This window comes from Coturnix japonica, chromosome 1, assembly GCF_001577835.2.
Source record: "Coturnix japonica isolate 7356 chromosome 1, Coturnix japonica 2.1, whole genome shotgun sequence".
Lineage (NCBI taxonomy): Eukaryota > Metazoa > Chordata > Aves > Galliformes > Phasianidae > Coturnix > Coturnix japonica.
The window spans coordinates 35,762,775-35,787,712 of NC_029516.1; the positions used below are offsets into that span (position 1 = coordinate 35,762,775).

General features: G+C 37.4%; 1 protein-coding gene across 2 annotated transcripts in view; it reads left to right on the forward strand.

Annotated features, from left to right (window-relative positions):
• The window catches only part of SYT1 (synaptotagmin 1), a 331,345-nt gene that overhangs the window by 265,922 nt on the left and 40,485 nt on the right, over window positions 1-24,938 (forward strand). For both annotated transcript variants that reach the window (XM_015857161.2, XM_015857142.2), the window contains exon 9: window positions 13,877-13,994. In XM_015857161.2, coding sequence (XP_015712647.1) covers window positions 13,877-13,994 — 118 coding nt within the window. The remainder of the gene's footprint in view (window positions 1-13,876; window positions 13,995-24,938) is intronic.

Below are 24,938 nucleotides of genomic sequence, written 5' to 3' on the forward strand. Positions count from 1 at the left end.
TCTTGCTGGGGCCCATTGATTCTGGGTAGTGTTCTCTCAGATCAGAAGAACTTGCATGGTGTGATTGTCAGAAATGTGCTTATTAGCACTTGACTTTCAAGCATGGAAAAGCATCTTGAGGTTAAACTGTGCTGACAAAACGTATCCTACACTTGCTGCTCTCCATCTTCTAAGAATCCATACTCAAAATAATAATGATTTTAGACAGGGTAAATTCCTGATGACCTTGCAGAAAGCTACAAGGTCAAAGGAAGGAATAGTGGATAACTCCCCAACTCTACCTCTTCATGCTATTGTTTTTTGTTTATTTGTTTTTTAGTTGCTTGAGTATAGGATATTTTTTAATGTGTAATGGAGAAGGAAGAGACCAACCAAGGAATTTGAAAGCACTGGATTTGGTTGTTAAACACAAAGTGGCATTTGGAAAGCAAGATTCTGGACAGCCTTTTAATAGGCTTCTGAGAAAGATACCAAGAGGAAACAGTATCATCAAAAGAATTCTTTTTACAAAGGCTAAAGCAAAATGTATGTTGCTTAGTTGCTGGAAGCATTCTGCTCATTGATGCATCTGTCATTTGCATGGACTGAAGTATATCCTGAGTGAAAGGCCTCAGGGCATGAAGAGATGTTTTGGACTGAAGCTGCAAACTGAATGCCAGGGAATTCAGCCATAACTTGCTGGAACTCCCAGTCATAAAACTATAATCTGGGAGGGACTATAAGAGCATGCTCAGAATCTATTGATTAATATAAAAGGATCATACAACGTGCTGGAAATTGGGCATGTAGCCCATCACAGCAAATAATCATATGCTTTTTGATACATTGGCTAAACACTGTGCTCTGAACAGCAAAGAATACACTGGCATGCTTTTTATTTCGATAAACGAGTCTGAGAACAGATTTCAAGATTGCCAAAAAAATCACTGATTTATCTTTGAGATAATTTTTCAACAGATATAAGTACATTACATGCAAATTTTCAAATATAGTGTAGAGAGTTGCAATTCAACTCAAAAATCTGATCATGTCTCTTTACCAGACTTCCACAATCCTTCGCTTTGCAGTCGCACCTTATTCATGCCATTGCTTTTTGGCAGTATGCACATTTCTACTAACAGTTATTGACAAGGATGGCGCACAGGAAGAGTAAAATTTCATTAAAAATCTCTGATGAACAACTTCGGAGCACACTAAGAGCTGCAGCCACTGACTTCAAATCAGCCTGATTGGTTAGTTCCACAAAAAAAGAAGGTCATATATCCCACTAGTTTTATGGCTTTGTTTTATGGCTTTTTTTTTTTTTTTTTTTTTTTTTTTTTTTTTTAAGTTAATTTTTTATGTTTTCAGAAACATATTAACGATTAAAGTGTTTTGTTTCTTACATATTAATGATATTTTATGTGGGCTGCTCTGAAAGTAATGCCTCCTGTTTTATTATGTTGGCCCACAACACCAGAAGCAGATGCTGTTAGTATGGCAGTAGAGCTGGAACATTCCCACCAATATCCCGTTGTATTTTGTTGTCTTGTGACAGATGGCAGCAGAGGGGCAGTGTGACAGAATGGCATCTGACTTGGAAGTGAATACTCAGCAAAGATGTGTCATTGAATTCCTCCATGCAGAAAAAAAATGGCACCCATTTACATTCACTAATGCTTGATGAGTGTCCAGGGAGACCAAACAGTGGATGTGAGCACAGGGAGGTGGTGTGTGGTGCATTTCACCAATGGCGACAGTGGGTCTCCTCCACCAGTGTAGATTATTAGGAGTGCAGCACGCATGCTCTTTTTCATCACTGGCAAAAATGCACAGCTAGTACAGGTGAATGTGTTGAAAAACGCTGTTCTGTAGGCGAGAATTCACTCTGTCAAAGTGTGCTGTTGTGCTCATTGTATCTGTTGTAGTTTCCGAAGAAATATATAGGAGGCATTACTTTCACAGCCACTTCTGTGCATATGTCCTGAGACAGTTCTCAACAAGATGGCATCTTTTTCAGAAAAAGGTTGAGGCCTAATTTGGGACACTGCCCTCTGGCTGTTGTGCCTGCTTCAAACTAAAGGATGTTGGTTTCCAGAGGCATCAGATGTATTTTTGAAAAGGTTAAAAGACAAAGATTTAGGAATAGCAATCTGAGAAACAAACGGCTTAGTCATCTTATTCATTATTTTCACGTGGTCTCTCAAAATACCAATTTAGACCATGTCAGGGATTACCATAAAAACCATTTAGCCTCTTTTCAGAGTCTGTTGTGTTTTGGTTTAGTTTAATAATGAGTTTAACTAGCATTTGAAGCACTGTGTGTTGTGACAGGAATTAGCACAAAATGCCCTCATTCTAAAGAAATCACTGTTAAAATCTAAGACTTAATACTGTGTTTCATTTTGGTGGTACTGGGCTTTTACTGGTTTTATGTTAATATGTTTAAGAGGCAGAGTAAGTGAATGTAGGATTTTTTCTAGGTTTTATTTCTAGGCTAAATTGATAACAGAGAGCAGTAACTGATTCTTGCAGTTTCCTGTTTGGTCATATAATAAAACTCAGCCTTATCCCAAAGGCTGAAGAAATTGTTCACCTTGGCTGATGTACTGCTGTGCTGATGTGGTCCAGTTGAGATAACTGGATGGTTTTAATGCAGTCAACCCCATACTTCTTTCATCTTTCTTTTCTTTAGGCATTCTACAGCTTATTCTGTGAATGTTATCATCACAACTATAGAAACACTCAGGACAAGAGGATTTAAATTAGATTCTATAAACCTTTGGATAGCAAAGCCTTTTTTTCTTGCTCGTGTCTAGTTCAGTCTGGGCAGAATGCTGTTGCACAAAATAATAACTTGCAGAAAAAAGAAACAGAACCCTTTTCATAGAATATCTCTGTATTTTGGAGTTTATGCATTCTTACCATGTAGGTTAATGGAGAGCTGACATTTCCAATTTTTAAAATCTTGCTATCTGCCACATACAAACAGTTCTTTCTGAAGGGTTGATTATGGCTAGTCTTTCATTTTCATACAGATCAAAGCAAGTACTATCAGTCCTGAATGCTCACAGGTAACTCTACATCACAGGTAAGATTTAAGGAAACAAGATAGATATAAATGCTTTTCCATACCGTATCTGAGAATAAACATTTACAATATTGGTGTTATACGTTTCAATTTTTTAACCTCTGTCATCTGTAATTCTAATAGTGAGGAATTTTACTCCAAGAATGATAGTGTTGCCTGAAGATCAAACCATTTCTCTTCTCTCCTACTTCTGTCTCTCTCCAGATTTTCAATCACTGGTCTCACAAAGGGAGAAAATCATCAAATGCTGAGTGATTTCTCAGTTTCTCATTCTTCTAGGCATTTTATTTTGACCTCTACCATCATCCTATGCACCTGAGTAAGTTACTAATTAAGCTGCACATTTTAGCCTCCACAGCCCAAAGTTGTTAGTTTTTATTATCTATGCTGACCAGAGATCAAGCTCTGTGAATCACTCCGCCTCCTCACTTCTTGTCATCTTCTCACTCTAAGATTCTGTGTAAGATGTAGACTTGAGGATGGAGCAGAAATACATCTTTCTTTGATGATGTATCTTTAGGATAGAACTAGAAAAGCTTTTGTGAAGACTTTAATAGTTTTGTAAGCAGCCTTTAATTCCCTAAACTGAGACTTCTTATTTCACATGACTCTCTGACAGATGGATGGATTGGTACTATAGCAGTTCTGTCTCTTCCACTGGCAGTATTTCCAGAAAGTGAATTGTTTGCTGTGGAGTATGTTTACTGATACAGAATTAATACTCCTGCTGCCTACAACTTAGAGCAAAATACAGCTTGTTTTCAGCTGCAGTCATCAGTGTGCAGATGAAATTCAGTTCTTCTCTCCTTTTTGAACGCATATGTGCTTCTGCACCCAGTCTGTGTGTACTTTTGCTGGCCAGTCACTAGGTGAAGAGAAGTTTCTGCAGCTGAATCCAGCAACATGGAGGTCATGTTTCCCTGAGGATTATATACTACTATAGAAATAGTGCCAAAGGCAGGAGTTTCCAAACTAGCAGTAAGAAAGAAAGAAAGATAGTTCTATAGCAGTATGATATTGCTGCTTGATCGGTTGGATGCATTCTCCTATAACAGAACAGAAGTTAATACTGCTTCCACTGTCAATGGTAATGACAACAAAATTTGGGAACCCTAGTGCCCTTTTCAACTTGTGGCTAACCTTGAGATCAAATCACATCTTCTTAGATACAGACCTTGCCATAAGATGCAAACCTAAATCACTCCCTAGAAGATTACTTCTTTTGCTTTTACTGCCACCAGGACAGAACATGGTGCTGCAGTTTCTCACTGGTGTGGATGGAGGTAGGCAAAGCTTCCAGCTGGATCCTTAATGAAATTTAGGTATTACTTAAACTGTTCCAGGTAATCCTCTGAAGTGCTGAGTTGTCTGGAGCCCATTTATTTCACCTTTGATTCTCTGTCTTCTTCAGAAACATTGAAAATAAACAGGAGGATCTCTGTTGACGAGTAGAATTCTGACTTCAGAATTGGCAGCAGTTTATTTTCATGTGAGCGCCCTGAAGTCTGCAGCTGATGACCCCTGTCTGTTCATGCCCAGCCCAGAATTAGATAACTGTGGACTATGCTGAGTGTTTTCATTCATTCAGACTCTACATTAATTAGTCAGGCCAAACATTCATTTTCTGTGACATCTTAGAACAAGCAGGCTTTCTAGGAGAGGTGGGGTCATTTGAATTAATTTTGATTACTCCTTGGGTGTGTTTCTTTTTCCTTTTATACTTATTGTATATAATATAGCTGTAGCTATTACAATTCAGTGGTTAAAGAAAAAAAACTGTGGTTAAAGGCGTATCCTTTAAATCACTGAATCTTTTAAAGTCTCATAAAAGTTTTTAGTATTTGTTCAGAATATCTGTCCGTGCCACCAAACTTCTACTTCATTTTAATGGAGAACTGTATGATTTTAGTTTTATTCATTTGCCCAGAGGAAAAAAAAAAAATGCACACAATGGACTGAAAGTTACAGCTTTTATATTTAAAAACATAAAATCCAAAAATAATTAATATTGCCTGAAATATGATCATTGTAAATGATAACAGATTTTAATTAGGCTCTACTAGAATCTAATGCAGTAATCATGTATGCCAGAATGACTGGAGAATATTGGCTTCCTGCTTGGATTTCAGCTTTAGTGCTCTGCAACTGGCATAAGTTCCTGCAAGCACAAACATTGGTCACATTAGGTAAGAATTTAAGACCTCAAAACTTTCCTGTTTATATATTCCCTATCATGAAAACTAGCTGTTTATCAGCCCCAAGCATAGTCACTACATATAAAACTGTGAATGTTTTGTACATAAACACTGGCACATGCTCCTTAAATTCTTTTAACACACCTGTTCGGTGATTCCTTGGGTTTATTGCCAGAAGACACCAGTATACGAGCTTTTACAACTCACTAAGAATTACAGGCCTTTAAGTCTGTTATGTTTAATTTGCACTAGACCTAGACTAGCTAACATTAACATTTTCTTCCTGAGGGGGGAAAAAAATCTGTAATTTCAAATACCTTTATTTTACTTAGAAATAGTGCTATTTCCTATCAAATTGGATAGTTTTTCAGAATGAGATGAGGTTGTCGGCCGTAAATCTGGAGGACTTCTAAATCTTCAAGGAACATTTTAAAGAATTTAAGGAATCTCCTATAATCCCATTTAATGTTGGAAACAGGCCGCATCTGCAATACAGAATTGTTACTCCTGTGCCATTTTGGGAGGGACAGAGCACAAGGAAATCTTCTAACAAGCTTTAAAGTTGGCGTTTTGTTTTGAAGCATGGAGCTGGAAACGCTCTTATTCTCAGTTTATAACATTTTGTCATGTCTACATGGCCATGGACTGCAAACTCTGAAAGCTCAGACAGCCTTCCCTTCAGTTTTATCTTGCATGGTTATATTGAAAATTCACCAAAACAAAGTCTTGCAAGACACATTTTGATATTACCTAATTAGAGTTTTGTGAATATTCTACTGGAAAATTCTGCATGAGATCTTGCTGGCAATGTCAGTAGTCAGTGTCAATGTCAATTGCTGTCAGTACACCAGTATTTGCTATAGGCAGATTTGCTGGAAAACTCTTAAATGGTTCTACAAATCAGTAATGAAGAAAGACATCCCTAACAGCTTCTGCAGTTTCTGTTTAAAATGTGTACTTTATTTCTTATATGGATATTTTTGGATTCTACGTCAAGTCCTTGATATTTGTTTTGCCCTTCTTCACTAAATTCAAGACATTTAATCCATGATGCTTCCTCCCTGTGGAGGTACTTACATACTGCAATCAAGTCACCTTCAATCATCTTTTTAAAAAGCAGCAGAAATTCATCTTTTATGTTCCTTATGTCAGACTTTTTCTTCAGTTTTTCTGTAAGTGTTGTGGTTTTTCACATTCTTTCTACTTCTAGAAGTATGTATGCAAAAAACTGTATGCAGCATTCAAACTGATCTTGCCAGAAAAGGAAAGGTACCTGCATCTTCTGTTCCTCTACTGTTTACCCTTTTGTGTGGCATTGCACTTGCAGTTCATTGAGTGTATCTTATGACCCTAAATGCTCAGCAGGAAACACTGCTCTCTAAGATATATTTCCTGATTCAGTACATATTCAGAAATAGTCCAAATTCTTCTTCCTAGGATGTGGAGTGTTTTGCTTTTGTCAGCACATAATGCGATCTGTGTGACTGGTTCTGGCTGACTCAGCTAACTGGGTGATCTAGAATTTTTTCTGTGAATAATTTGTTGTGTTATTATTTACCATTATGGTAATTCTTTGTCACATGGTATGGAATATCCCTTTGGCCGGTTTAAGTCTGTTGTACTAGTTTTGTACCCTCCCAGCTCCTTGGGCCCTCGCTGCAAATGGCCTTGGCCTTGTGCAACACTGCTTAGCAGCAACTATAAACATCAGTGTGTTATCAACATTGTTTTTCTCCTAGAATCAAAAACATAGCACTATATCAGGCAATCTGAAGAAAACAATTCTTCATCAGCCAAATCTGCAGTCTAATCACAGAATGAATCTGGGTTTAGTCAAATAGTTCCATTTTCCTTATGTGACTTCACATTAATTATATTCCGTATCATCCAAACCATCATTAATGCAAACTTTTATGAGCTCTTCATTGTTTTATCTAGGTTTGATAAAAGGCAAATAGCTGATAGATACCACCTCCATCCCATTTGGCCTTTTTTGGGAGTTAGAGTGGCATAACATTAGCACTGTTCCAATCCTCTGGATTTCCCTTGTGGCTTGAAATTTATTAAAAATGAACATTATTTAGCCAAAGATCTCATGATAAGTACAGTCTTCTTCCCTAGATTTTTGTAGATGACTGTGGTGACCTCTTTTACTGAAGAGATTAATGAAATTCAGTGTGTGGTACTGATTGCTACAACGACCTCTGATGAGCTGTCTTGTCTTCCTAAAGAATGTGTTAAGAGAGTGCATTTTTCAAAGTGAAGTAGTCAGAGGAAACAGAGTAGTAATAAAAAAGGTTTTTACCTGTATATATTAATTCAAAACCTGAATGTATTTCAATAGCTTTGTAAATGTATATTCTTGAATGCTTGGTATAAGAAGTCAATAGGAGCCAGGTAAAGGTAAGTCAATAGATCTGAATACACATATTTTTGAACTGAGCTGAAGTCCAAACTCATAATTTTTGGGGTGTGCATTAATTCCCTCATTTCAGCTGGATCCAAAGACAAAAATAATAAAGTCATCTTGGTCATCCTGATCAAAATCTTCATGTGTTACTTTAAGGGGGAAAAGTACCTCATATAAAGATGCTATTTTGGATACAAGTAAGAAATCCATAATTGGTTTGATTTTTATTTAGAGTTCTCTGCTGTTTCCTGAGCCTGTTTTTGGTTTTTTTTTGGGGGGGTGGGGGGTTCTGTTGTATGCTTTAATTTCAACCCATACCGTAAAGTATTGGAGTCAGTCACTTTTGGAAACAAGACACTTTCTTGGTAGTAGAAACTGCACTAACAAAGCATTACAGTGCCCATACTTGCTTCAAGCGATATCTTCAAATCACGCAATGTACTGTGACTTCCAGTGTCCTATCACAAGATGACAAGGATTTTCTGTAAAGTGATTGCAGTGCACATGTAATTTTCTGTTAATTATGGAAGAGCTTTGTGATTTGACTTCTCATGGTGTCTGATAAGCCAAAAACCACCTTTCAACTGTATCTCATTTCCTTTCAGTGTTGTACTCAGACGACTCACTAGAATGCTAGCCTCGTGACATGCTATAGTTAATAAGTTTTCCATGCTGTCAAAAGTAATAATATTAATGTGCCATTCAGTTAAATTAATTTTGTTTTGCGCGCTGGCTTGCATAAACGTGAGTGACATTTAGAAATATGATCAGGCAAGAGCTGAGGGGAAGCCAAGTGGCAAAACGGAGCGAGATGCAGTTGTTAAAGCAGAGCAGCCAGCTGCAATCATTTGTGGGCAAGCTGGGAGTTACACTCAGTTATCATAGGCTGGTTTTCAGTATTTGCTTGGTTTTATTCATTCCTCCCTTTCTTGTTTATTTAAGAAATTACTTTTTGTCTTCTTTAATGAAGAACTCAGTACATCTGGTAGCGCAGTCTCTCATTTGGAAATGAAAGTGTGTGTTTCTGCTAATCTGATTTCAAGTGCCTTTAGCCACAGCTTTTCTCATTTGGGAAGATGACAACTGATTGTAATGCTTTTAAGCTGTTGACCATGAAGTGTCATTTTCTACTTAATATTAAGTGTTTTCTCCTCATTTTTTTTCTGCTTTTTAGAAGCAATAATAGAAGTGCTTTCTCTAAACAGTGAAAAATATATTGAAGAGCACTGGAAGCACTGTCAGAATTTGACTTGTTAATTTTTTAATAATATTGGCTAGTTCATATAATTACCCAAGTTACTTTCAAGCTAGATTTGTCATTGCATTGGAGAGTATTACATAACTAGGGCATGTAGGAGAAATGCAACATCCTGCTAGATAAATAGATAAAGACAGGAAGGCAGAGATTTGTGAAGAATGCGTATATGAAGTAGTGCTGTTCAGGGTGGGGGGAGGGGAAGGGAAAAAAAAAGGTTGCCTTCATTCCCATAGGAAGGGAGGTCTGTTCTCTTTTAGTAAAGGTAAAAATAGTGCTGTTGTATGAGAGGAATGTGCAATTAAAGCTGTTTCTTTTGGTCTTTCCACACTCCTGCTTTATACCAGAACTGTATCCCTACAGATGCCACCTTCTGATGCCTTTAATAAATTCACTTTTTTTGAAAGAATGTTCCCTATCTGCTCTAAAACTCCTTTTCAAAACTTATTTTCTGGACCTTTGCTTCTATTTCTGCTCACTGTTCACCTAGCATCAGCCTCCTTTACATCTCTTCTTTAGACTTTTGTCACCACTAATCCCTTTTTTAACAGCATTCAAAGCAAGCCTTTTGGATCCTTGCCTTGAGAACCTTCTGTTTCTTTGAGATCTCCTGCTGTAACCTATTTGGCTTTGCTTTGCTTCTTAATTTACTTGCTATGTGGCTTGTAACTTAACACTTGCATTAACACGAGCTTCATTTTATGGACAAGTTAGCACATTTGAAGGGGGTATAACCCATGAAAGCATTTCTGAAATAACATTAGTAAAAGCAAACAGGAGAAATCTTTGATCACAAATATTACCCTTCCATTTTGGAAGACACGTGTGTTATTCCTGCAAACAAAGGCTGGTCCTTGAATAAGGAGGCACGTTGCAGGGCACTTGTCTGTTCATGTTTGTATTATGTTGAAATATTTTCTTCAAAAGTGCAGTAGGTGCAGTCATGAAGAAAGTTCGTCTTCTCTGTCTCCAGAGGTATATTGCACCTGTTTATTTCCAGCTGTATAACAGTGTGGCTGCTCCATTCATGGGCATTAAATTCTTTTAGACAGGAGGGGAATTATACTGTTTGTCCAATTAATGATTTAGCTATTAAAATCCTTAAGTTTTGTATTGACTGTGTTTACAGTTAACATTTCACAAGTCTGAAATATCAGTTTCTGTAATCAGACTTTTGTCTGAAAAGGCTGAAGAGAATCCTGCCCTTTCTGTTCACTCTCAGTATTTTATCTCTATATTTGTTTATTCATTTTGGGTCTGATGGTACTCTGAGTACATCCATATTCATGTGAGAATCTCAAGAAGTGCTGTAATAATGGGCTGACAGATTAGCTCCAGCTTTTGTTTCTTTTTCCGGTTCTCCTTTTGCTTTCCCTGTTTCACTGTCTATTTTGAGCATACTTCTGCACTTGGGATTTCATATCCTTCCTGCTCACTTTGCACTCATTTGCCTAATTATCTTGATGTCATTAGGTCATCAATTCCTAACTCTTCCCACTTGCTCTTCTGGAAGCTGTAGTGAGGGCCAGTCCAAGCCTTTCCACATCTGTGGCGTACTGATACTCTTAGTAGTACAGTGCTTTTGTGACCAAATGCATTTGTAGTTTATTTGCCAAGGCAAAGAATGTGTTGGATTTGAGATCTCTTTCTGTCAGCAGAATAGCAACAGCCTCAAAACCATCCAGTGCCCGCAGATAAGGGAATTGCAATTAGAGGTTCTGTCATCGCTATTTACCTGGGTTTCCTGAATTTTAAAGAAGCTAATTTAGCTTATAGTCCACCTTTGTGCTGTCCCTGTTCTCTCCACAGAGTTTTAAAACATTTTGATTGGTGTGAATACTGTATAATGAACCCTGTTAGCTTGGTATCACAAATGTTGATTTAGTGGGAGATCATATTTTGGGTCTTCACTGAAAACCACATTCCATTGTGTTTCTCTCAGACAAATGTCTACAATCAAAACTGGGTATTGAATCTGGAAACACACTGCACCGTGTTTATATCTTTCTGACTATTTATATTTTGACTTTGTATCCACTGACTATTTTGGAGTTATAGATCCAATTAGGAAAAAAACATACAGTTCTGTGGCTTGTTACTTTGGTATTGTTTTACCAAGAGAGCTGTGAGCATCAACTTCCCCATAATATCTTACACAAAAATGTGGAGATTGCTTACATTAAGAAGATAGATATCACTGTTAAAGATTCTGCAGTGTGAATGAGAATAATCTGCATAAACAGCATTTTTCTCAGTAGCTCATTAGGAAAGTGTGCTGTCAAGGCAAAAATGACTACTGACAAATGCAAGAAGAAACATGAGACAAGCAGGAGACACTTTGAGTCTTCTCTAAAAAGACCAGGTTCTCAACAAGCCCTCTTTTCTAAGCTGAAGGACTGTTAGCAGCTCTGTCATTTATGTTCTGCTTCATTGCATTCTCTTTAAATGGAATGAAATTATGAAGTTGCTTAGGTGGAGAGAGTCTATTGATTGGTGTTTAGGCATTATACATGAATAGGTTAATGCCTGTGAACCTCCCAGTTGGAAGTTTCTAACACTAACTTACAGTTTCCATCAGAGATCAAAGTAATTTACTAACATAAATTATTTATACATAGGGCTGAAAGAAATTCATAATAACAATAAGGTACCTCCATGAGATAATCACCATACCAGAAGCACTCATCTGTACCTCATAGCCCTGCAGGGGTTTGTAATTATCTCCTGCAAACCACACCTCTAGTGATTGCTTTCTGTTGCTTCATTGCAATGCTGCCACTTGCAGTACTTTATCTGACAAATATCTTTAAAATTATATTAAAAAAACACATACACACACACAAACCAGCTTAGGACTAAAAAAACACATGGCAGCAAAGCAAAATGGAAAATGTTGAAATGCAAAAAATAAATTGAATAAAAATAAAGAAATGCAGTTATTACAGATTTTAGTGACAGCCAAAAAAACGTACCACATTTAAGCAGGTACCTATGGTTTCTCTTCAAGTCATTCACTGGAATGAGCCCATCATTTGTGGTTGTTTCCCATAGCTTGCTGGTGATCTACAGAGAACTGTTTACATGATGCTGGCTTCTTCTCTATGCTTCATGCAGCTAAAATTACTTTAAAAGAGGCTAAAAATGCATTAAATACTCTCATAAGAATACTCTCCTGTGTAGACAATTGGACAATTGCAGCATTTCCACAAAACACGACCTGATTATAGATGGAGAAAAGCCAGTGAGAGGTGATGGTCTTCCTGGTAATAACTGTTTGTAAAATACCTCCTCTGGACTCCACTCAGGCATTCAGCTTGGGGAAAAAAAACAATCCTTATACACTTCTAACAAATGTTAATAGCCTTAACACATGCCAGTCTCAAAACAAATGCAGAAGTACCAAAAGAAAACAAAAAAAAAACAAACAACCCCCCCCCCAAAAAAAAAACACCCTTAAAGGACCAATTAGAAAGATAGCATTAATTTAAAAAACCCTTCCTAAATAGATGCTCCAATATTGTGTCAGTTGCAAAGTACATTTTAGAGGAATGCAGCCAACACACTGCCCAGTGAATCTGGGGGTGAAGGCAGAGCCCTTCTGTCAGTTGATACGTGAGCAGAAAGTTGTCTGAGATGTTGGGGCTAAGATGAGCTTTCAGATATCAGTCTTACTCAGAGGCTAATGAATCAGCAAGGCTAATTTAAACCAAGTCTACCATGTAATAGAACAGGAATGCAGAGAACACAAGGTGGCTGGGTGAGCTGTGATCATGATAACACAAATCAATAAGCAATTGATTTCTTCCATTCCGAACAAGCTGCAAGTGATAGATCAACTTCACTGTTAGCCCAGCCAACAGTGCTCCCCAAACAGAATGTCAGAGGAGCAGAAGCATGCTTTGCTATCACCCCATCACTGCATGCTCAGTTAGAGCAGATTTCAAAGCTGAAATCTGTATTTCCAGGATAAGAATATGAGTTGAAATTTATAGCAGCCTGTGAAGACAGACAGGAATAGTGAGTCCTTTCATAAAAATGTAGTTCATGTGGTGAAAGACATCTTGGGTTATTTCAGGTATGAGTTAAAAATGTACATTTTTTTTTTATATCAGGATCTTTTCTTTTGAGTAATATCATAACATCACTGTGCCCCTCCTCAGCCACATCAGGGTGTCTTCCCAACATCCTCATTCGAGTTTGAAGAGTCATGATCTAATTCACTGTTCCTCATGCAGAAACTGTGTCTTATCCTTAATCGTTCATGCTGCTTTGATTTTGGAATCCTTCCCAATCATAAGACATCCTTTTTGAGGCAGTGGGATACCATAACAACACCAGTATTCAAGATGTGGACATGTGTATCTGACAGTATTTAATGGGTGATACATACATTTAACATCATGAGCTGTTTTGTTCTACTCCATCTGATTGTTTCCTAATTACACACAACTCTGTGTTTGTTCTCTGTGCTTTCTCACCATGGTGATCATTGAGCTGTTTTTTTTCCAGGGAACAATCTATTACAATTGCTAGGTCTCATTCCCAACTTGCAATCATCAGTTCAGAATCCATCACTTTATAGGTATCGCATTAAGTTTCTAAAAATTAAAAGGAATAATAACTACATCATGCTGAGAAGTTTTTAAGATATAAGATTGCAGTCCTTCAGCAAGAATGGCATGAGCAGATTTTTGTATACCCAAGGAAGTCTTCTCAGAAAGACCTATGCACCTTTTTGACATGGGAGGTAAACTTTGAAGTACAGCAGATAATCTCACATGCATTCTTCAGTATGGCAGATATTTATTCAAACCTTGAATGTTCTATTTTACAACAGAAGTTTGAAACATAATCCTGTTTATTTTCTGTAGGGTTTTCAGAATTATATTTTTAAAGATTCAAAATGCTTTATGAAGAATAACACTATGCCTTGTTTGCTTTCACAGCAAGAAAAGCTGGGTGATATCTGCTTCTCCCTCCGTTACGTGCCTACTGCCGGCAAGCTGACTGTTGTCATTCTGGAGGCAAAGAACCTGAAGAAGATGGATGTCGGTGGTCTGTCAGGTACATGCATGAATGTAGAATTTTTCAGGATCGTAAGGCAGAAAAACAACTCATTTTCCATTGGAGAGCTCTTTGTTGAGAGAGTAAGGGCTCTTGTTCACTGTCTGAAAAATGCATTTTGTGTTTTCTGAAACTTAGGGCATGACTGAGTATATCAAAACTCATTCTAGCTTAAAAAGAGAAATTTCACTATACAAAGCATTCCAGTCCAAGACAAGGTCTGAAAAGTTAAGCAGAAAATAATGGTCTCTATAATTTCTTTTTCTCCTGTTACCTGGAGTTAAATATGGATTATTCAGACAAGAAGGAAAAAAAAGAAAAAATAAAAAACAAAATCCTGACTACTACTCCTATTGTCTGTTTAATCTCATAAAATATGAACATTTCCCTACAGTGTTCCTGATAATACATAATAGGCAAACTCAACACAGGTCACTGCAGACTATTGGTTGAGGTGCTAGGATAATTGTTTCTGCATTTGAAGGGCTTAGGTGTTATTGCTCCCTTGAGCAGATTTGGTAGTATTCTGCATTAATATGTACAACAGCAGTCACAGTGACAGTCTTGCACTTCTGAGAGTCAGTGAGGTTGGTACCTCCCACCTACAGATGGTCCTTGCAGCCTTCCCTCATCGTAAGGCCACACAGGCAGTGAGTGGCATGATGTATGCCATCCCCAAAGGAGGCTGCCGTCAGCTCAGGGCACTGGGGCTGTATCCTGGGTCCCACTGAAGCTCTGTACAGGATTCTGCTCTCCACTGTGTCTGGAATTCTTGGACACAGATTACTGCCTGAATTGCCAATTAGCTGAGATCAAATTAAATAACAAGATGCTTCATAAGGAGAGGTCTTTAGAGGAGAAGCTTATTTTATGTACCTTCTGTTAAAAAGACACGGTTTTTACAGACAGTTGAGAATGAGGATACTTCTATCACAGCTCTAGAACTGAACACTTTTACAGCTGTGATTAACACGCAGCTGATGTACTTGTTCATCTTGAAGTAGCAAGTGACGTACGAAGTGTTTGGCTTTCATTTTCTCGTAGTCTTAGCACAAGGTAAGAGGTATATCTAAAGTATATATAGGAATAGGGGCCTGCTCACAGTAAGCCTGTTGGTTTTATTTACCACCTTTGATAAACAGTAACACGAGGGCCTACACAAAGTGAAAGGAGATGAGGTCTCTTACAGGTTACCTTTCTTTTATTTTTCTTGCTTCTGAAGTCTTCTGCTGTACAGCAATAGACATCATGAAGACATGAAAATATTGTTGCAGTTGTTACCTGAATCAAATCTAACATTTGAACACCCACTCTAAAATGTGAACACACCAGTATTTGTTTCTTTAATGCTTACACTGAACCAATTAAAGTTCTGAAGCACTTTTCTGAATGTTTCCTAATGAAAAATTACATCTTCATAGCATGGAAATGTGATTTCTTTATTTTTTTCTCTGGAGATCTAAGAGTCCAAGCATATATATTCTTTTCCAAAATTTGAAGGAAGTGTGATGGGTAATGGCTACAAAACTCATAAGAAAAGAAAGGATCAGGGGAGGTACTAATGAACTGGAAATTTTCTACAAACTTCTGGTGAAAAGCATAACTCATTGTGTTGGAAATAACCATGAGGAAATGATTGTGCTAAATGCTAAAGTGCCAAAACAGAGTAAAGGACATACAAATGCACTTCTGGGGAATTACAGGTTTTGTTCTCCTTTGTAGGGCCATACCACACTTGAAACACTGTGTTCCCTCAGAGACAAACAAACCCAATGGGATACTGTGGTTGTAATAGGAATTCAGAAGTCCCTGACAGTGATAAACAGCAGCTAGTATGGCATTCCTGAGGCAGTAATTATAAATGGCTTAAAATGGATCCAGTATCTTTCATTAGGGAATTTATCTTTTGAATAAATTATGCAGAAATAACTTTTAAAATCCAGCTGAGATTCTGTTGTCATTATTCACGCTAAATAATACCTGCTTTCAGAGTGTGGTACTGTTAAGTGCTAGTGAAGGTGACAGGGTTTTATCTCAATTAGGGAACACTTTCCCCATACTTTGTTATTTTCTCTAGACACTAAAATTGCTTTTCGTTTTGAAAAACTGAAAGTTTTACATTGCAGTGGAGGTGGGAAAACGCTAACAATCAAATGTTATCTCAGTCTGAATGCTACTTATATGCTCAACAGCACTTACTGTCACCAAAGGAAGACCATTAGCAAGAGGGGAAAATTATGTAGGTGTCACAGATGGAAAAAAATAAATTAGAACTTTGACAAAAATCACCAAAAAGTCTCTCATTTTTTAGCTTAGCATGTTTAGAGTTCAGGTTCCTTTCTGTTATTCTCTCTTGTTTTGGAGAATATACTGGAAAAGCAGAAAATAGGCAATTGGAAATGGCCCCTCTTTCTCTTGCATGTAGCGTTTTTGCCTCTAAGTGGAGTTTATCCGCATTTCGTGAAGGAGGAACAAGGCCCTGGTTTCCGCAGGAGGTCTGCCAAGCATTCACAGCAAACAGCAGGCAGCTCTGCAGTTTTCTTCTGGCTGCTGCCCTGAGCATCTTGAATATTACTTCTTCTACTGAATATCTGCTTTGCTCTTCACTGATGGGGAAAACTTTAGCAATTATATATCTGTTGTCCCAATACAAAGAGCAAATCAGCCACTGTGGCTCAGCAGTCTTCTGAACTTGAATTTGTCTAACATTGGAGTGCGTCCATAACTGTGGTGAATTGTATTTTAAAATATGCTTGATTTTCTACATATTTATTTAGACTGTCTAGAAATAGAGCGCAGCTAATAAAGTACCTATATTGTGTATAAAACAAAGTAGCTTTCTTAGCATTGCTCAGCTGGTGATACTTTAATGCCACTAGTCAATCTACCTGTCCCATTGAATGGTTACTACAGTTGCAAAGAAAGTCTTTATCTCCAACATTTTGAACTTTCCCATAAATTTTATAGACAGTCAAAAGCCAGGCATAAATTACTTCAAACAGACTATAAAAGACAACAAACTAATCATCAACTTTATTAGACTCCTTCTAACAAAACCAGATCACCCAGCTGAGCAATAAACTCTGAGGTCTTAAACTTAATTGCAACATCAGGGTGTGGCTAAAGCAAACCTTGGCTTAAGCACTGGAACTGTTCAGCCTGAGTTCATCACGTCTCTGCAACAAGTAGAAATTAATACTTCTGGTGAGCAAGGGCCTCTGGCAAACAATTATGCATGTTTTAAAACTGCATTTTAATTATTTAAATTATATTCAAATGTATTTTTAATGAATCTGACATCTGGCAGGTGAAATGTAGGAATGTTAACTATGAAGAGATCGTTTATATTTGTCTGAATTTGTTAAACTGGGGTTATGTGGAATTACAGGCATACTTGACCCCAAATGTCTAAGAGACCTAGAAGCTCCTGTCTTTATGAAAATCAAGTGAACTTAGACTGTCAAGTCACTGTGTTTGGTTTTTTAGTTGCCTTTAGATGATTTAGAAGATTTTAAAGCCAACTTGTGGTTTAATCTCTCCAAAAAGCCCATTAAGACATCGTCCAACTAATTCCTTGAGAAGGACACAATGCAGCTCATCAGTGCCTTTCAGTTTACAAGGGCTGTCTATGACCTATGATGCATTATTCAGGTTTACATTCTCTTCCAGAAAGAAAAGAAATTATCTGCAGCTCCCCTGTGAGATATTCATTTAAATCAGCGGTAGTGATTTCAGTTACTAATTTAAATAAGCATAAAGCTTTTATCTGAAGTCATTTTAATCTTGTGTTGTATTTGTTGGGTTTTTTTCTTATTTTCTAAAGAGAAAGGCACTGTTTAAACCCTTAGCACATCTGACTAGCAGATAAATGCAGTAAACACAGTGCTTTTTATTACACAGAAGGATTCCCAATACCAACACATATTTATGTAGGCAGTTCTGTAGATTTCAGCGTGTTTAGCTGTAGCTGGCATTTATGTTCATTTTTGTTCCTGAGACAAAATAAAAGCTTTCAGTTCAGTTTCCAGCAGCTTTCCTTGCTTTGACTGAGCCAATCTTTGAAATAAATTACCTGAGACGAGTGCTGGCACCTGAACAGACTGTTGTTATGTCTGTTTTGCTACCCAGGTCCTTTGGTTTAAATGCCTTTTCTTAAGAAGTTCAGGGTCTATGTATTAATGACCAAAAACATTTTATTTCTAAGAAGTATCATTTCTTAGTAGCTGATAATAATTTCAAGCTTTAACACAGCTTATCTTGGTTTTGGGATTCATTTCAACAAGGTTCTTTTTTTCTTAAAAACTTTGAAATATATGGCATTTTTGTCTTATCTATTATTTTAGTATGCTTAGATTTTAGTCATTCTAGATACCAGGAATGTATCCTGTTACGAAGCTTTTTCCTTCCCTTATCTTCTTTGCCCTGCTGCCTCTCACCATCCCCAAGGTCAGACACAGGTTACTGATGGAGACGAGGAACCAACTAGAAAAGTCTCAGCTACCACTTAGGAATTGTCATAGCATGGTTCACAGATTATAGAAACCCCTAATCTGTATCCATTTATGCCAAATTAATGTTTAGGAAGAAATTCAAAGGCTGTGATTGGATCGGTGTGATCTTCCTTCTGCAGGAAGCTGCAGATATAGACACAGCAGAAAAATCAGCTCATAATCCAGTCCATCATGTGTGAAAGCTAATCTCAATATTTATGAGCTATAAATAGAAAATACATAGCACCTCTTTGTATCTGTCATGGAAATATTATAAATCAGAACCATCTCAGGGGACCAAATGGTACTACATCAGAATAAAGCTGGGTTTCTACATCTATACATTTGTTTTAAATACTACATTCAAATTCAAAAGGCTTTGAATGTCTTATAGAAGATTTGAAAAATAAAAATATTGTTTAGAGACCGGTTCTTTGAAGACAGAGTGAAGGCTCATGAATTATGCAGGCAGAGCATTCACTTTAATAACTTCATTAAAACGTAAGAAAGCTTAAAAGCCATCTAACATAAATGTAATATTGTGGGTAGAGAAATACTCTATTAGTGCCATGGCATTTCTATAATCCATATTGTAACGTGATTCTTTGAGTATTAGGGAAGAGGAAAAGAATGTTAATAAAAGACAACAATAAAAAAACAAACACCATCACAACAGCTGCATTTGCAGCTAGCCTAATCCCAAAGAATCCAGCAGAGATCAGTACCAACAAGCATGTTATGATGTCTACTTACAGTGGGGATTTCTATAGCACCTTTACTAGAATACTGTAACTGGCAGAACTTCCAGCAGTAGACGGCTGCAGCAATACATCTCTCTAACACTTGCAAAACAGTCACACAGCATTACAGTAAATTCCCTTAGGGTTTCAACAGTGGGAAAAGTATCAGTCTCTGTCATATTAGACTCTTTCTCTCCTACACAGAGTGACATTCCTGTTGGTGACATCTTCCATAGGTCTGAGCAGCAGCAGGGGTAAGGGGTCTTGTCTAAAATGGTTCTCTTTCAGTGGGTTAATAAAGTCTTGGGGAGTTGTTTCTTCTAATTGCAACTCAGACCTTTGATATCAAATTGCCTGAAGTGATGAGCTGAAGAAGGTAGTTCCAATATCAAAAGACAGTAAAAATTACAACATCTCCATCATAGAAGATGTGTTAATGGATACATTAATGGATAAATTAACTCCCATATTTCAGTGCATTTTGCAGGTTCTTATAAAGAATGTGCTAATTAATTGTCCATTTTGGAGCAAGTACACAATTTCCACTGAATCATTTGCTACAGGCTATTTCACACAATAATACATTGTATTAGATGAACCATCAACTGCAGCAGTTCCTACAAAGAAGCAACATCAAATTGTTCACCTCCTTTTTTCCTTTTATGTCTCAAATGAAGAAAAAGAGATTGTGCTAGCTGATTATCACTGAAGCTGTACCAAACCTCTAGGCACTGCTCTGAAGAGCCGTAGTAATCTTAGGACAAACGCCATGCCACAAAAGTGCCTGGGTTCAGAAGGTGTTTAAACAGCTTCTTCGTATGAGAAAGGAAAGAAAGCTTATTGTATGTGTACATCTCCTTAATCATTCACCCTGACCAAAGGTACAGGAGATCAGCACCCAGCTGTGAGGACTGTCAGTCACTGGGCAGAATTTTCTAGCACTGCTATTGATTCTCTTCCCCCAGTCCTTGAAACAGAAAGACTGAGATCTTCTTACTCTTTTGTTAGAATATCCACATCTAAATGATGCATTGTGTGTGTGCTTCTTTCGGGTTATAGTATGTTTGTATTTGCTTATGCAGTCTCAGAGCAGATGTGAAAATGTGTTAATTACTTATACAAAAATAAGATGGTTAATACTTCAGGTTTGCAGACTCTACAAGAATTCCATAGCAATATGAGCACTGTAAAATAGATGTAGGAATAGTGTAGATGGATTCAGGCATCCTTGGGGAAATTAGCCAGTTCTCTTACAAGTAAGTTTAATTTATTTTTACTCTCTGAAAATGGCAGCCTATTTCTTTTTTTAATGGATTAGAAGAAAAAAATTAAAAGATGAACTCAAAAAGAAAAAGCCCTTTATCTCTGTCAATGCAGTTTAGATGAGTACTTAAATGTTCACAGGAAGTGGGAAGAATATGATTGATGGGGATTCTTTTTTAGAACCATATAAGATCATACAGGTTTGTGTGAGCTATACATTCTCACTGAAGTTTCTAGGATTTTCTGAAGAAAAAGAGACAACTTTGCAAATATGTTTATGTATTGCATAAATACACATGCATTTATTTGTTTGATTAATCCCATGCAGGTGAGAAAGACATTTAGTTTTTGCTAGGCCCCCATGGTGGTTACTTCCTATATGCCTTCTGATTCAGTTTCTGAAGTGTAGCTCCTTTGTGTGTGCATCTTGACAGAAAGAAACATTTCAAAGATTAGGTCCCAATCCTGAATTATGACTGATGTGAGCAGAGATTACATACTGAGAAGAGAGCTGTATTTCTTCTCTGGTACACTGTGCTGGAAATACATCAGTGAAGACAGAGGAAGTGTTTACATTAATGCAGTGAGAGAGAGGAAAAATAGTGTTTCTGCTTCTTTGTCAGTATCCTTAAATACATGTATGCTTTATCTGTGCTGGTTTTTCAGATCTGCTCACACATTTGCTAAATGAAGCTCTTCACTGGCAGCAACGAGATGTCACTTCAACAAAAATGAAAAAGAATTTTTGCCATTTCCAAAATTCAGTTTCCAGAAGCTTCCTAACAGGAGGCAGAAGTCAAATTCTGCTATTTCTTCTATTGAGACAAACTCCCCCAAAAGTTCCCATTACCCTTCTCTAGGTAACAGATAAATATAGCCTTGTTGCTGACTGATATTGACGTGCCAACGTTCAGTTTTTCTCATCTTTCATGCACCTCAGGAGAGTCAAATGAATCTCAATTCTTTCCAAAATTTTTATCCCCCACTTTCATTCTATGACCCTAGTGGTGAGGTAGAAAAGCCAACATTTGGGGCTTTCTCCAGCCTGCCAGCACAGACCCCTCTGTCTTAGAGTTAGCAGTCAGAGAACTTTGACTACCTTCTGACAAGGTGGAAAACTGAAGACTAGAAATTCTATTTCCCCCCAACTCTACTCCCCTCAGCTCTGTAAAGATATCTCTGTGTGGTTTAGGGTGGAATTTATCTGGGTTTATTTCCTAGCTACTGTTGTGCTTTTATTTATTAGCTGTTGAAGTCAGCACAGCAAGTGTTTTTGTCTTCACAAGGATCTTCTGTATGATGATAAAGAGCTCTTTACATCTTATTTGGGAATTAAAAAAAAAAAAAAATGGAAGAACAATTGAGCTTTTCAGGCATATTATTGTAAAAACTTTCACGTGTATTGAAGAGGAAGACAAGGCTGGGTATGAGTGAACTGTCTACACAATTCAGTTTGTTTAGGACAGCTGAAGTGCTAGACAACTGTTTTGCAAGGCTACAGGTGAGAGGAATCTGAGGAATCTCTCAACAATATCTAGTTTTTTAGCTAAAATCTGTTTCTTCTACATTATAGAAATGTTGTTGAATAAGATTGCTGCTTCTCTCAGCTGATGCATGTCACTGATGCAATGCAATAGTAAAACATGCAATATGGAGGGAACATCTCCTGACATTTTGTAGTCATTAGCCCAGGAGTTTTAGCTCATAGGAGGAAATAAGGATTTTTTTTCTATTGATTGTTATGCTTCGTTTTTGCTGTCTTCCAGAAGAATATGCAATTGCTCATTATGTACTTGAATTCTTTTTGTTTCTAGCAAGCTGTTCGAGTTCACAGATATTTTTTACTGTCTATAAATCAAAATAATTTATGTGCAGAGTTTTCTTGTGGCATCCCATCACTTTAGATATTAATGTAATAAATGAATAGTAAAATATAGAGTGCTTATTAAGGAAGGACACAAATAGATCACATAGAATCTGTCTAGTATGTATGTCAACAGATATAAACTTGTTTACTTGACTGTAAAATTCAGATGTTATCTAACACAGCTGACCAATGCCCGGTCAATAATATCTAGATTTTTTTCTTGCAAAAAATGCCTAAAAGGAAATCTGTCATAAGAAATCCCACCCACTGGAAAGCTGAGTGGTTTTCTACTTGTGAATGTAGAATGGAGGATTTATTTGTAAGCTGTGTACTGTGAGCTTTGTCAAAACATAACATCTCTCAGATCTAAGTTTGTCCAAAAACAAGTATCAATACAGATACATATTTAAATATATTCATGATATACTAGTAATTTCTATCTTTTAAATAATGGCGCCCAAGGATTTCAGGACCCAAAGATAATCTCTGCAGCTCAACAGCATCTCTGTAGGAATTGCTTCATGTCAGAGAAATAAGGGTTTTGTTTAATCTCTGCTATCAAACCTGCTTTGTGGTACCATTTTTTCTTCTGATTCCTGGTGGTATCATAGACCACTTCATATGTATGGGTCTATGGGTTAAATCCACCTTTCCAATGAAAAGAATATGATAATGTCCCCATTTAGCCCTACAGAGAAAGCATCTTAATTTTTGTTTGAGTCTCTCCAGAAGTCTGTGCAGTACAGCTGGCTCCAGTGCCTTTATCATTATCATATTGCTGTGGGGTGCTGTGTTTCTGCAGCAAGTTCCAGGAAGCTGTTGGAGTACTCAGCTATATCAGTTGTTTCCCATCAGCAAGCTATCACATGCTTGTCAACATTTGAAGGATGCTAAAAGTGTTGATTATGCAAGACGATGGGTTTTTTAAGTTCAGAAGCCCTGGCTATGTGGGATGTGAAGAAATGCTTATGTAACTATCTGACAGCATCAGCAAGTCTTGCACTGCAGATTGTTTCAGCTGGTTGGCAGCTAAGTTAATTCAGGCTGCTCCCTCATGGCTAAAAAATAGAGGAGAATGTTTAATTAAAAAGAAACTGCACGAGTATTTGGGATTTCAGTCTGGAAGGCAAGGCCAGGTGGGGGGTGGACAAAGTTTTTTCTGGGAGAGGTTTCTTGCTGTTGTCATTCAGAGTCACTTTCACTGGGTTTAGGCAAGATTAAAGGGTATCAGATCATGTTCCTCCACTGGCAATGGAAGTTGAGGACTGGCTCAGACATTCCTGGAGACCATCCACAGTGCACTATTGCTGAAGGACATCTACTTCAGGAAGCTGCTGCCTGGCTTTGAGTCAGAAAACATCACTTGACAAGAACAATCTTTCCATCAGCAGCTCTGCTCATTCTTTGAGTCTGGTAGTAACTACAGAAGAGCAAGTCAGTGATTTCCTAAACTGACAAGTTATTTCACCTTAAGTAATCAAAAAACAGACCCAAGTGTGGGACAGATGTTGCTTTTGTCTAATCAGAACTTGAATTGCTTCTTTTTGATCAGGGTATGGATTCCTCTCAGCAAAATGGAGCAGTCAAAGAGAATCCATCCCAAAGCACTGCCAATCATTTTTGTTTTATAAATGAAGATCATTCAGACAAGCATATCTTCCACATCCAGCAGTGCATACTTTTCTTTATGCAGCTAATATGTCTAATCTGATATCTATAAAATGCCAGTTACAGCAGTCTTTAGGAATTATTGCCCTCAAAGATTCCACGAGGTAGGAGGGTACAAGGACTTCACAGCTTTTCAAATTTAAGTTTTGCACTAATGGAATGTTCTGTGGCATTAAGAGTTGGCTACAACCCAAGGCCAATCCTCTAGTAATTTAAAATATAGTTCTGTGAGCACAGGAATTATAGGGCATGATTTCATTTAAATTTTGGAGTGTGACTGGTTATTCTGATGTCTAAAAGAATACATGCTTCAACTGAATCTTTTGTCCAGTCTGAACATCCATAATATCTTTCACACATGTATTTTCTGGAACTTAGTAAGAGGTCAGACCATGCTGCAGCTTTCACCTCATGGAGGGGTACTTAGTAAGCTTTCTCTATTCTACCTGCCTGCCTACATTCACACAGTAGGAATTTAATATCCTTTCAAGGCCTGTGAGCCTATCAAGTTTGATTGACACTGGCCAATATACTAAAAGGGTATGGAAAGAGAGCAGTCAATCATCAGTCTGGTACATGTACACAGGGAGGACAGGATGATCATCTATGCTGTGTTTCCTTGGGAACACAAAGCAACAAACAAACACGCAAACAAGTACTTTGTTTTGCTGCAGATTCACAACCATGCTCTGGCAATTTGTGTTTAAATCTATTCTCATTTTCTTGCAGTGAGTCTGTTTCTCTCTTTGGATAATGGAAATTAATACTTTTATTAAAACTGTATGTATCTGCTCCAAATCATTCCATTACTTCCTCTCTAGTTTTAGTTGCTTTCTGTGTGTAGGAGACCCCAAATCTGAATAACCTAAATCATTCACTGATTTTGGAAAACATTTCGGCTCTGTTGGCTGCTGGC